At 53.3% G+C, this 13,903-nt stretch overlaps 2 protein-coding genes across 4 annotated transcripts in view; both read left to right on the forward strand.

Moving 5' to 3' along the window:
• Positions 1-16: 16 nt before the first annotated feature.
• Positions 17-9,395, forward strand: COQ4 (coenzyme Q4). Of its 2 annotated transcripts, none has more exons than XM_023744460.1 (7): positions 17-384; positions 460-591; positions 1,605-1,701; positions 2,198-2,321; positions 6,187-6,316; positions 6,847-6,940; positions 7,453-9,395. In XM_023744460.1, exons 1-7 carry the CDS (start codon positions 315-317, stop codon positions 7,616-7,618), a joined length of 813 nt encoding a protein of 270 aa, XP_023600228.1. In that variant the 5' UTR covers positions 17-314; the 3' UTR covers positions 7,619-9,395. The 2 variants fall into 2 exon arrangements, with proteins under 2 accessions (XP_023600228.1, XP_006103193.1); XM_006103131.3 differs by having other exon boundaries at positions 20-384; positions 2,219-2,321.
• A 4,274-nt stretch (positions 9,396-13,669) lies between these two features.
• SLC27A4 (solute carrier family 27 member 4) overlaps positions 13,670-13,903 on the forward strand; it is a 12,807-nt gene continuing 12,573 nt past the window's right edge. Inside the window, exon 1 of one of the 2 annotated variants that reach the window (XM_023744473.1) lies at positions 13,670-13,844. The gene's annotated coding sequence lies outside the window, so the exon portion shown is untranslated. The remainder of the gene's footprint in view (positions 13,845-13,903) is intronic. The other variant, XM_006103132.3, reaches the window with a different exon arrangement.

Raw genomic sequence — 13,903 nt, forward strand, 5'->3', positions numbered from 1 at the left:
TGCGGAAGAGGAAGTGTGTTCCGTCGCCGAAGCCCGGTGCTAGCGGGTCGAACGGGGACACCCTTCCTGAGGGTGAAGTGAAATGGGGAGTTTTCATCCGTAGAGGAGGTGGCAGACAGCTCGCCTGGGTTCACTTCTCATATTTAGCGATAGGGCCCTTTCCTCGGCCCCATTCCCCCGCCTCCCAAAGGCCCTACTCAGAGGAATAGGGCTCGAGTTCTTCTGACCTTCCCGGCGCTCGGTCGCCAGGGCAGTTTGGAGCAGCGGCCCTGCCCCGCCTGTCCTCCCGCGACCTTCGGGCAGCGCGTGCTGTCATGGTGACGCTGCTGCGCGGGACCCTGCGTCCCCTCCGTCTGTTCCAAGCTCTCCCTGGCCCTGCTGCAGGCAAGTGGCGGGGACGGAGGGAAGTCTTGGGGTCCCCCCCACACTTTTGACCCCGGCCTTCTTCTTGCCCCGCAGATGTGCCCCTCCGAGCCGCGAGCCAGGGCACCGGCCTGCTCTACCCCGAACACATCCCCACGTCCCTGCTGCAGAAGGTGCTGTTGACCGCCGGCTCTGCGGGCATGGCCCTCTACAACCCGTATCGCCACGGTAAGGCCGCCCATGCCCCGCGCTCCCCGGGAGGCCCTTGCCTTGGAAGCCTGGGCAGGCCCCGGCCTCTGTCAAAATTTCCGTTTCCTACGGGTCACTGGGGAATAGACTAGGTCCGGGTACCCAAGGCTGGAGGCTGTACCTCATAATCACCCGGTACATTCGTAAAAATGCAGATGCCTGGGTTCCGTATCTGTCAGGTGTGGAGAGGGCAGGAGGAAGGGGCCTGGAATCTGAGCCTCTCTCCCCTTTGAAACGACTTCCCAGGATATTCTGTCATCCAGCCACAGTGACAACCTCTGGACTAAATAGGTGATTTATAAGCACCATTGAATGATAACACCCACCAGAAATTAAACTCTATAAGGTTCGGGACCATGACTGCCTTTTCCCACAGTATCGGCAGCATTGTGGATAGTGCCTGGCCCATAATAAATGCTCGATAAATGTTTGCTGGATGTATAACTAGAGCATCCTAAGATTCTGCCATGCCTTCCTCATCCCTCCCAGGCTTCTTAAGTCTGGAGAGTACTATTACTCCTGCTAATAAAAATGATAATGCTGGCTGCTCACTGTGCTAAGTGCTTTATTATGCATGATGCTTTTGATTTCTACATTAACCCTATTAGAAAGCGTTATCTGCGCAAACTAGGACACTGGGGCTTGGAAATGGGAAGCAGTTTATACAAGATCACCTAGATAGTGACTGCACCTGGACTCAAACCCAGCACTCTGATACCAAAGCTTGTGCCTGTCAATGGAGACATTACATTGTGTTGTGATCTGGAAAGCACTGTGCTAACTGGAGCTACCTCATCCCAGCAGATTAATAACAGCAATACTAATAAGTATAGCTGTATTGAGCCCTACCTCTGTGCAGGATGATTTGCTAAGTGTTTAACATGAATCCTCATAACTAAGAGGTAGATCTTTATCAGTTAGGAAATTGAGACTCAGACCAGGTCAGGTAACTTACCTAATCAGATCCTGTATTTGTCCCAATTTCCTTTCAGACATGGTTGCAGTTCTAGGGGAAACCACAGGGTGCCGTGCTCTGAGGGTCCTCAGGGACCAGATGAAGAGGGATTCAGAGGGTGCCCAGATCCTGCAGTAGGTTCCAGCTCTGCCTGGGGGTGTTGGTTGGGAATATTCTGTGCGGATCTCAAGTCCCATTGTGTCAGTCCTGTTCCTCTAGGGAGCTCTCCATATCCTGGCTGTGGATGCCTGCACAGGTTGGGCACTGCTTAACTCCAGGGATGCAATTCATATAGACACTACGATGACCCCTGGGTAGTGCCATCTGGTGGCCTCGGCCCAGTTCCAGCCACAGGGCTCTATACCCTCTCTACGCTTCCATAACACGTGCTAACTGTACCCTCCCCCCTTCCTGCAGTGCCCTTGGTGAGTACCCTGATCACCTGTGAGGTCTGCCTGCCTAGACTGTGCCCTTATAGGCAGGAAGCGCGACCTCTCCTCAGTCCCTGCCACCTCGAAGAAGCCCCCTTGGGACTTGTGTCCCCCCTTGCTGCTCTGCCTCTTCCCCTCTCTCAACCTTGTTCCAGCGGAACCTTTTACCTGCCTTTGCTGGTGCCCACCCAATACCTAGGTCCTGCCTTCTGCCTTGCAGGGAGCGTCCCCGGATCTCTCTGTCTACCCTTGACCTGGACAAGCTCCAGAGCCTGCCTGAGGGCTCCCTCGGCCGGGAGTATCTCCGTTTCCTGGATGTGAATGTGAGTGTCCAGGTTCTGTGCCTTTGGCCCTCACCAGGAAGGTCAGATGAGTGGCATGGGAGTGGCGTCCCAGGAAAGGAGGAACCCTAAGTTGCCACCATGGGCAGGAGTGCTTTTCAGTCTCTTGTGCCAAGCCTTTGTCATTTTCTCTGGGACAGGGAAATGGGCCAGTAACATCGCTCCAACCGAGAATTCTGGCCAGCATTTATTAACCTCTACTGCATTCCAGATGCCAGGCTCACATGATCTTGCTGAATCCTCCCAATAATGCCGTCAAGTATGTTTGATTATGCCCTTTGAATAGATGAAACTGAGGCTCCGAGGAGTTAAGCAACTTGCTGGCTTCATACAGCCAGTGTTAATGGGAGCAGTACGCACACCCAGATCATGCTGCTAACTGCTGCCCTGTGTCCCCTGTTCCAGACTCTATGCTTCTCTAGGGTATGGCAAGTCGTGGCACTCTCCAGCCCCAGGTGGTGGGCGGCGGGGGCGGGGGGGTCATCCCAATTACTGAGGAACTCATTCTCATTCATTTGTTTAGCATCTGGCATGTGTCATCACATTGTTCCAGGTCCTGGGGACATAATAGTGAACTAGCCAGGCAAGATCTCTGCCCTCATGGACCTAATATTCTGGTTGGGGAGGTAAATAAAACAGTAAAAGAAAGAAATGGTCATATAAAAATTCATGTAAATATTTATTGAGTACTTAGAACTTACCAGGCACTGTTCATAGTAATTGAGATGCAGTGAATAAAACGAGCCAAGAGCCTACCTTGTGGAGCTCGCATTCTAGCAGATGGTGCTATGAGGACAGCAATCATCGAGACAGGACAAGGGTGGGCGTGGGGTTGGCCATTTTCGATACGGTGGTCCTGGGAGACTCAGAAGAGGAGGAGGAGCCAGCCCCGAGGAAACACAGGAGGACCATCCCAAGGGATTGGCAAGTGGGAGGCTCTGAGTTTAAGGAGAGGGAGACCTACCCACGTGGCCGCAGAGGAGAGAGTCGGGGGAGGCAGCCATGGGCGGGACATCAGCCGGGCCGGGCCCTGCCGGCCATGGGAAGGAGTCTGCATTTTGTAATAGGAGCAGTAGGAAGCCCCTGAGGGTTTCAAGCAGGAGAGTAACATCTGATTTATAAAAGCACCTTAGGATACAGCCCCCGCCCCTCCCCCCACCCGCCAACATGTACACATCCCCACAAAGGACCTCTGAAGTGCTGCCCAGCCCAGCGCAGGAGCCAGCCAGGCTGGGGGAGGTGACGGAGTGAGTGAAGGTTCCTTTGGAATTGGGTTTCTCAACCTTGGCACTATTGACTTTTTGGGCTGGATAAGTCATTGTTGTGGGGCTGTGCTGTGCATTGCAGAATGTTTAGCAGCCTCCCTGGCCTCTGCCCACCAGATGACAGTAGCACCTCCCTAAGTCCTAACTACCACAAATGTCTCCAGACTTTGCAAATGTCCCCCGGTGGACAGTCGAGAACCACTGCTCTAGGTTATTATCCTTGAAAAAATAAGCTGCACCCATACATTCCTGGCACCTGCCCCCACCCCAGTTTAGACCCTCTCTCTCACACTTCACCAGGATGCAAATTATTTCATCAATGGGAAACGCACCAAGGTAACCTGCCCCTAGTGCCAGCCAGGGAGGGACAGCCTTCTGAAGTTCCCCCAGAGCCTTTGTCCTATTACTGAGGAGGGGAGGGGACTGCAGGGCCTCCCTGGCACCTCGCCCAGCTACAGCCCCAGCTGTGCTAACAGCCCGAGCGGTTGTGACACTTCCAGAGGATGGGAACCAGCAGCCACAAAAGGTGAAGTAACACCTTTGTACCAGCAGAGATTTAGATCAAGGTTCAGAGTGAAGTCACCCACCCTGAGTGGACCTTGGTAAGGAATGCGGTCAGTCGTCCTTGTGGCATCAAGATTGTGAGGCATGAGCTTTGGAGTGAAGAGTAGGCTGAGCTAGAATCCTGCCTCTCCTCCCAGCTTTAGGGCCTGGGCGAGTCATTTGGCCTTTCTGAGGCCCAGATTCCTTATCTGAGGAAAAGGACCTAATGTTTATCTTCCAGGGCACTAATACGGCTTATCAATAACGGATGTTAAAGCTGTTGGCCTTGGAATCCAGCAAACTGTTTCAAATCCTGGCTCAGCCATTTGATTAGTGGTGTGATCTCTCTGAGCCTCTTTTTCTTTTTCTTTTTTTTTAATATTTTTTTTTATTGATTTCAGAGAGGAAGGGAGAGAGAGATAGAAACATCAATGATGAGAGAGAACCATTGATTGGCTGCCTCCAGCACACCCTTCCCTCCTGGGGGTTGAGCCAGCAACCCTGGAACCAAACTGTGATCTCCTGGTTCATAGGTCCACACTCAACCTCTGAGCCACACCAGCCGGGCCCATTTTTCTTGTCTGTATCTGAGGCTCGTAACAGTATCCACCCCCTAGATGGTCATGAAGATGAAGTATGGTCATATATGTAAAGGACGTCATCAGTGCAGGCACATAGTAGGGACTCAGTAAGTCTAGTTGCTATTACTGTGATCACCTTCAGCTTCACACAAGCAGAACGCTGCAGAAGAAAGCAGGACCCAGGGAGGCCACACATAGAGCATGGCACTGAACCAGCAGCCCCCAAGCTGCAAAGACACAAACCTCTCAGCCTCTGGACAGGCTGAGGCCGCGCGTGGGGACAGGAAGACCAGACCGCTGCAGCGCTCTTCACGGAACTAGAATGCAAGCCACGTAGGAAATTTAAATCTGCTGCTAGCTACGTTAGTGAAGCCAAAAAAACCAGGTGGAATTAATTTTAATAGCATTTTGTTTAACCCAGTGTATCTAAAATACGTTTCAGCATGTAGTCAATTTTTAGTTATTTTTTAATTATTGAGACTTGACACTATTCTCATACTAAGTCTTTGAAATCCAGTGTGTGATTTTCATGGATAGCATGTCTCAGCTGGAACTTGTCTCATGTCAGGGCCCAGTGGCCACATGTGGCAAGTGGTGCTGTGTGGACAGCCAGATCCAGGAAGGAGACGTTAACAAGCACATGCATTAAACAGGATGCGGTCACGTCAAGTGCCATAGGGAGGTGCAGCACGCTACAGGAGACCATGCTGTGGGCCTGGTCAGTCTGCAGGTCAGGAACACGCTGCTCTTGGAGGGGACACTTAAACGGGGTCATAAAGGATGAGTAGGAATTACCAAGGTGAAGATGAGGGCGGTGGGAGAGAACACGCTAGGATCCTTAGCTCATGCTAGGATCTTTTTTTTACCCTCAACTTCTAATTGTGGTAAAAAACAAACATAAAATTTCCCATCTTTCCTGGCTAGATAGTTCATTTGGTACTTAGAGTGTTGTCCTGATATGCTAGGGTTTCAGGTTTGATCCCCAGTCAGGGTACATGCAAGAATCAGCCAATAAATGCATCAATAAGTAGAACAACAAATCATGTTTCTCTCCCATTAATCAATCAATAAAGAAAAATTTTTAAATTTTCTTATCCATCTCTAAATGGACAGTCAGTAGTGTTAAGTATACTCACATTGTTATGAAACCAACCTCCAGAGCTTTTTCATCTGTCCAACTGAAATTCTATCCCCATTAAAATTCTGCTTCCCCCTCCCCTGGGACTTTTGTACCATATATTCCAACAGGTTACACATGTTATGTGTGAGTTGGCGTAGGTTGAGGGGTTGCCAGTATCACGAAGGATTCCCCTGTCAGCTGGTATAGACAGAAGCAAAGTCCCCGGAGAGTCTTGAGGGATGAGTTTGGTGGGAGTGGTTGACAGAGTCAAGGAGAGGCTGGCAGTTGGGCCTTGGGAACTGTGGGAAAGGGGTCTAGGGGAGGTTCATGGTTGTCAGAGGGTCTCCCCAGATACCCGGGCACCCACCCGATTCGTGGACGATGAGGAGCTAGCGTACGTGATCCAGCGGTACCGGGAGGTGCACGACATGCTCCACACCTTGCTGGGGATGCCCACCAACATCCTGGGTGAGTGCCAGCTGCCTTGAGAGTGGGGGTTGGGCAGGGCAGGATGCTCCAGCAAGCCTGTCCACCAGGGCCAGGGCAGGGCTCGCCTCTCTCTACCACCCACCAATTAGCTGACACAGTGCCTCATTTTTTGCTTTATCCGAACATCTTGGTAGCACCTGTGCCATCCCCAGTACCTCTCATGGCTCCTACACAGACAGAGCAGCATCCAAGCAGTAGGCTCCCTCTCCTGACACCCTCGGGAACTCCCGAAGGCTTGTAGGAACTAGCCTGGCTGTCAAGTCTTCTGCATTCTGACCCCAAACTTCCTCTCCAGCCCTTCTTTCCTCTGGCTCTTTCTTGGGCCCTCTCCTCCCCACCAAGCCGAGTGCCTGGGCACAGCACAGACCAGACTTAGCATGGCTGACCCCTTTAGAGAACAGACACCTCAGAGAGGAGCAGACACCTCACTGGTCCCTGCCATGAGCATCCCTGGCCTCTCTTCTTGGCCCCTCCTCACCTCCCACCTCCATCCCTACCCTGTCCTGCAGGGGAGATCGTGGTGAAGTGGTTTGAGGCTGTCCAGACCGGCTTGCCCATGTGCATCCTGGGCGCACTCTTTGGACCAATCCGACTCAGTGCCCAGTAAGTTCTCAAGGGGTGGGGGTGAGGGGTCAAGGGATATGTCAAAGGGGCCAAGGCTCCAGGAAAAGGAAGAGCATGCAGCCTTCCTAAGCAGCCTCAGTGGTCCTCCAGGAAGCCAGGGTGGAAGGAACGGGGCGGAGAGGTGAAACTGGCTTGGCCCGGGGCCTCCAGGCCAATAAATGAAGCCTGGACAGTTCATGGGACCCTCGAGTCTCTTGGGCCAGGCCTCGGTGCCAGGGCAGAATGACGCAGGTGCGGCAGGGGCAATCGACATTCGTTTCTGGAGTGAGGTAGCCCTCAATTTAAACCTGGGCGTGGTGCGGTCAAGATGGGTGGCTTTGGGCGCGGGATTCTAACCTCGCTGAGTTTCTGCTTCCTCATTTGAAAATTGGTGATAATAACCACTTCGTCTTGGGTCTGTGTGAGGATCAGCTGAGAAAATGCACGTGGACCGCTGGGCACAGTGTGCCGGCCCTCAGGACCCTCTGTTCTCTCCCTCTGCTGCCCCACAGGCACCTGCAAGTGCTGGTCTCGGAGCTGGTCCCGTGGGCAGTTCAGAACGGGCGCAGGGCCCCGTGTGTCCTCAACCTGTACTACGAGCGGCGCTGGGAGCAGCCCCTGAAGGCTCTGCGGGAGGAGTTGGGCATCACGGACCCCCCCATGCACATCAAGGCCTAGGCCCTCCTCACCCTCACCCCACCCACTTCCCCTGGAGGCAGAAGGCTCCATGGCCACTACCTTTGTTCCTTTTCTTTGAATATTGACCTTTGGATATTACTTACCAGAATTTGTCGTAACAGTGCTGAGTGGCTCTGAGGGCCAACCCAGGCGGGAGCAGGCAGTGCAGCTCCCAGGGGAGCCTGGAGCTGCCCAGAGAACCACACGTGGACAGGAACCAGCCATCTGGACTCGCACTGGTCCACACCAGCCAGGGCTTTCTGGGTGCCAGGCTGGGCGTCTTCCCAGGAGTGAGGATGCGACCCAATCCCAAAGGCCGGAGAAGAGGGAGGCAGAGGGGAAGGGAGTCTCCACTGTCCGAAGAAAGGCTCCCTCAGGTCGAGGGCCTGCTTCCCTGCCTTCGCCCAGCGCTGGCTGACTGGCAGCCTTGGGCCTTTGAGCCCCGAGAGGAAACACCCCCTCCAGTCTGCGCTTCAGCCGCTTGGCCCACCTCGGGCCTGAAGTTGGCCCAACAGATTCAAGCTCCTAACTCCTCTAGGGTTTTCTAGCAGAGGGCCTGGGGCAATCCCTCCCCTCAGCCCATTTCATCGCTAAAGGGAATGAGAACAGCACCTCTGGTTATGGCGGAGGCTTCCTGCGGCGATGCTCTCTGAAGGACCAAGGGGCAGGAGCGATTGCGTTACTGTGCGCAGGTGGAGGAGCAGCTGCGAGACTACAGGTTCATCTTAGAGCAGCAACCAGGCATTTTCCTTGGGTCAGAGCCAAGGAGTGGGGACAGACAAGTAACAGGGATCGTGGCAGAGTAGGTGGCCCTGGCTGTGGATTTAGAACCAGATACTCGGCGAGAATGCAGAGCCTTTAGAGTTTTGAGGGACTGGTTCCTCGTTGTGTGGCGAGGGCAACAAAGGCCCAGGATGGGCAAGGACTTGGCTGGAGTAGCTAGAACACAGGTTGCAAGGCCTCCTGCTTGGTTTTCTTGTGCCTCAGTTTCCCTACGGATGATAACAATTACAGTGTAGTTATAACTGTACTGTGTGCTAAGCAGTGCCAAACACTTCTGTTTATTATCCCATTGACACCAACAGTCATGGGGGGAGGTGGTACTATTTATTGAATTTTCCTACAGAGGCAATGGGAACAGAGCTGGGCTGGACCTGGGGGTTGTTGGAAGACCTGCTCAGCACTGCCATGCCCGTGTGTCGGCCTTGTGCCCGCACATCCCGGTCTAGGGCTCCCAGTGGCAGAGGGAGGACGCGGGAGGCTGGAGGCTGACCTCGGAGCCATCGCCTTTTCAAGAGGGAAGCCTTTTCCTGAGCTGAGTTTCTGCAGAAAGAGGAGGAGGTTGGAGTGAGCTCCTAATACCTCATCGATCTTTGCAGTATAGGCCTTTCCAGACCTGCCCACCATTTCCATGGCTTCCCAGGATCCCAGGCACTGTTCCTAGAGCAGTAAAAGTCAACAGTGCCAAGATCAGGGGCGAAAGGTCAGACTCGAGATGGCCTCTGCCCAGCCTGGTAGCTCACCTGCTCCAGCCTCTTGGTGCCTGCACAACCCTGGGCCTCTACAGCACGCAAGAGATGGGCGCTGGGTATCGGGATTAGCGGGGGTGGCCGGTAGAGTCCTGCTTCCAGATCAAAGGGTAGCATTTTTGTCACCAGCTGGAGGAAAATTATACTGGCTATAGCTACCGCATACTGAGTTCTTACCTCAGGCCATGAGGCCCTGTCAACTTCTGCCTAGAAACTTACATTCATCTTAATAAACCATGTTGACCTTTTTCCTGTCTTTGTTCCCAAGTCATTACATAGACAGCTTCTTGTTATTCACATCTGTGCTCAAATGTCACCTCATTAGGGGCCTGCCCTGGCCACGCCATCTGAGACGGCCCCCTCCCCTTTACTTCACATCACCTTGTTAGAGTGCTTACCACTCAGAAATTATCTTTTTTTAACTTTTTATTTATTTTTACTTTTATTTTCCAGAGAGAGAGAGAGAGAGAGGAAGGGAAACACTGATTGTCATTCCACTTATTTATGCATTCATTGGTTGCTTCTTGTATGTGTCCTGACCAGAGATCAAACCTGCAACCTTGATGAACAGGGACGATGCTCTAACCAACTGAGCTACCGGGCCAGAGCACTCCGAAATTATTTTGTTTCTTTACTTCCAAGTTCCATGTCTGCTCCAGGAGGGCAGGGACCCTATTCTTTCACTGCTGGGACCAGTGCTTGGCACACAGCAGGGGCTCACTGCTTCGTTGCTGAAGGAATGGACGTCAAGCCCCACGCTGAGCACCCCACATGCAAGATCTTATTCAGCCCCCACCACAGCCTCACTTCATGGTGAAGACCCTGGGTCTCGGGTTCAGAAAGTGCCCCGGGTCCCACAGCTGGGGGGGTTGGGGGGGTGGAGCTTGTCTCAGGACGCACAAGGGAAGCTCCCTTTCCCTCTGCCCCACAAAAGCCACATGGAGCTGATCCCAGAGCGGTGTTCGGGGGCTCAGGCTCTAAGGGCAGACCTGGCCTGCACTGACCAGCTCTGCCCCCTTGCCCTCGTCAGGGCACCCCTTCGAGCCTCTGTTTCCTTCTCTGTAAAACAGGGAGAGTATATGCCCATCCCACAACAGGGCCATGTGCTCGTGCAGTTTGCACATAGTAAACACTTAGGAAATGAAGCTGTCACTTGCCAGGAAGGCCCTTGGAGGCCTCTGAAGTCATCATGTACAAATCAACCAGAGTGTTTATTTTGCACACACCCAGAGTGGGTGGACTTACACAACTCGGAGGTCACTAACGCCATCCAACTGAATATCTATGGGCTAAGTGCCTACTGTGTGCCAGGGATCAAACCACTCCACTCTGGAGAGGTTTAATTCAAGTGAGTCCAACTGTGAGGCTCTGGTAAAGCTGGAGATTTAAGTGCTGATGTTCCCTAAGGCAGGGCAGATGGGGGTCATGTCCATGGAAAGGAGCCCACTGTGAGGTCAGCCTAGCTGAGCCTGTCCCACCAATGACAGCATCCAGCTCCTGCCCTTCCTCAGAACCTGCAATGCCTCTTCACTGCACCAGGACAAAACTCAACCTGGCACACAAAGGCCTTTCCAATCCCTTCCCACCACACGGCCTTCCCTACCCATGGAAGGGACTAGTGTCTTCTAAGTGTTTGCTGGTTGCTGGGGGTTCTCAGTGCTCAAGACAGCTGCATCCTCACCCTCTTGGATGAGCAACTTTATGGCAGCTGAGGCCTCCCATGTGCCAGCCCTGGGCTGACAACTTGACATGCATATCTCATTGAATCAATGCCCAGCCCCACGAAGCAGGGGCCATGATGGCTGGATTTCCATTCTACAGATGAGGACACTGAGGCTCCATTGGGAGAGGTGATTTGCCCAGTGACTCACAGTTGGGGATGGAAGTGCAACCCAGATGCATCTGACTACAAAGCAAAGCAGACATCACCATAATGTGTGGTGGGTATTACAGAAGCGCAGTGAGCAACCTAGTCTAGTGATCTAATCTCCACCTGCCCTCACTATAAGCAACTTGAAGGCAGACTGTCTTGTTGCCTCTGTGTCCCCTTGCACCTACCCCTCAGGCCTGGCCCCCTGGCTGTGGACTTACTGCTTTGGCTTCACTAATGTGACCTGCCTGGGTGGAGGAGAACAGGGGGGCTGGTCACCACCACCCTACTTCAAATTCTCACTTGCCTTGTTTGCAAATGACCTCCGCAGTTGATGTGGAAATAATCATAATTATTTCCCTGGATCCTGGTCTGGATAAGGTCAGTGCTTCCAATTCACTCTCCCTGTCAAACATTTATCCAGCTTCTGTTATTTGCTAAGCCCTGTGGATACAATCAGAGATAATCTTCATGCCTAGATTTTGTAGGAGCTTTGTGGTCAATGAGCCTGTAAACTACAATAACAAGTATGTCAAGTGCTAATTCAAAAGCTCCCCATGAATCTCCACCCAAACCCTGTGAGATAATCACTATTAGTATGTTCTCATCTATACTAATAAAAGGGTAATATGCTAATTAGGGTGGACTTCCATCCAGACAAAGCCACAGCAGCTGCGAGGCCCGGGGCTCACGGCAGCCGTGGGATCAGGCAGCCGTGGGCTCAGGCAGCCGTGAGCCCCAGTGGCTGCGAGGCCCAGGGCTCAGGCCTCACAGCCGCAGTGGTTGGCAGTGGCAGCAGCAGCAGGGTGATGGGGGTGGCGCATTCCCCTGATCAGCCCAGTCGCCTCCCGCAGAGGAAGGCCAGACTTTGGCTTCTGGCCGCAGTCTGGCCATCAGTAGGACATCCCCTGAGGGCTCCTGGACTGTGAGAGGGGGCAGGCCAGTCTGAGGGAAGCCCCCTAAACCCCCGAGTGCACAAAATTTCTTGCACCGGGCCTCTAGTTTTTACATAGAAGAAGAAATGGAGACTTTGAATTGACCCAAGTCTGTTGGATGTTGCACCCAGTGCAACACTGCCTCCTGACTGTAACACCCATGGGGAAGGAGTTGCTTTAATTTACCCAGCTCCCCCAAAAGGAGGCACCCTATACCCTGGAAGAAATAGGTCCAAATACTTATCAGACCAAATTTTCATTTTTAATCCCTATGAATAGACCCTGAAAACTATCCCTACTCCTTTTTTAAGGATTTCTACTAGACTAAGGGATTCAGGGACCTATTCAAAGACAGATGGCAACCGTGGATGACCGACATGTTTTGATTATCAAGGAACCAAGTTTTCAGAGGCCCAGAGCTGCACAGGACTGGGAAGTTGGCCAATGGCCCAGGGCTTAGCAGGTGGCATGACAAATATGGTCACTGACTTGGAGGTTAATTTCCTGCAGGGTTCAGTGATTAGAAGTCAAAGTTAGGTCTCCAGATCCATGCCCTTTGTACCATCAGGTGTGCCAGATTGCTTACAAGATACTACCATGGATGAGAAAGGATTCCTATTCAGTAATCCGGGCAGCAAGTTTACTGTCCCAGAAGCGGAGGTGAGAGGTGCTCAAATCTGCAGGTCTTCTGAACCTTCTAAAGGTACTATGTCCATAAAAAAATACCCAGGGAGAGATCAACCAAAGGACTTGTATGCATGCATATAAGCATAACCAATGGACACAGACACTAGGGGGCTGAGGGCACGAGGTGCCAGGGTTAGGGTGGTGAGATTGGAAAGGCCTTTGTGTGCCAGGTTGAGTTTTGTCCTGGTGCAGTGAAGAGGCATTGCAGGTTCTGAGGAAGGGCAAGAGCTGGATGCTGTCATTGGTGGGACAGGCTCAGCCTAGGCCAGGGGTGAGCAAACTTTTTGACTCGAGGGCCACAATGGGTTCTTAAACTGGACCGGAGGGCCGGAACAAAAGCATGGATGGAGTGTTTGTGTGAACTAATATAAATTCAAAGTAAACATCATTACATAAAAGGGTAATACCTTAATCAATAAAGAAAAATAATTATAGAACATAAAAAAATGGAATTGAGGGAGGACCTCGAACCCAAAACTTTAGAATAACCATGCCAAATTCCAATAAAAGTCCAATGCGCTAGCCATTTTTCCACAGAACCAGTTACTGGACTTAATCCTTGCTAACCTTTCTGTCTGAAACCACACTTCTAGCTCTCTCCTAGGTGTGGTGCTGGGCCTTTGCCGAATGCTGCCGGGTCTAAACGCGGACTCCGATTCTCCGCCAATGTGGCAGGTGGGGGGTGCTCTCCCATAGAACCGAATGCCGGAGGATTGGGAGTTCGGGGCCCAGGCACAGCCCGCCAGTCTCTTACCGGTCCTGGGTGCGGAGTGGGGGTGGGTGGGGGGGGGGGGGTCGGTAGAGAGAGAAGACAGCATGGGTCTCTGCGGCACGGACTACAACTCCCAGAATGCCACGGGAGGCGTCACTTCAGACCGTCGCGCGCGCAGGGCGGGCTGGGCCAGGTGGCGTGGAGCGCGCCGGGACTGCCCTGCGCTTCTTGCTCTGCGGCTCGCGTTGTTGCCGGCCGGCGCAGCCGGTTTGGGCTGCTGGAGGCAGGACGGGGGAGGAGCGCCACGGGGCGGGCGGGTGCTTGTGCGGGCGGGGAGGAACTGTCCGGGCCATGCAGGGCGCAGAGCTGGCGAAGGGATCCTGAGACCCGGCTCTGCGCGCTCAGGGGCGGCTGACGCCCCCCGCGCTCCCCACTCCGCTGCCGCTGCCGGGCCGCATCTGGACGGGGCGCCGCGCGGCGGGGCCGACGCTGGGTGAGCATAGACCGGGCGAGTGGGTCCCTGGGCGGGGGAATGTGCCCGGCCCGTCGGAG

The sequence above is a fragment of the Myotis lucifugus genome, unplaced genomic scaffold (genome assembly GCF_000147115.1).
Source record: "Myotis lucifugus unplaced genomic scaffold, Myoluc2.0 scaffold_465, whole genome shotgun sequence".
Taxonomy (NCBI): Eukaryota; Metazoa; Chordata; class Mammalia; order Chiroptera; family Vespertilionidae; genus Myotis; species Myotis lucifugus.

Coding starts and splice junctions, on each gene's coding strand:
- COQ4 (XM_023744460.1), top strand. CDS start 315: ATGGTGACGCTGCTGCGCGGGACCCTGCGTCCCCTCCGTCTGTTCCAA. Junction 592..1,604: donor CTACAACCCGTATCGCCACG/GTAAGGCCGCCC, acceptor ATTTCCTTTCAG/ACATGGTTGCAGTTCTAGGG. Junction 6,317..6,846: donor GATGCCCACCAACATCCTGG/GTGAGTGCCAGC, acceptor CCTGTCCTGCAG/GGGAGATCGTGGTGAAGTGG.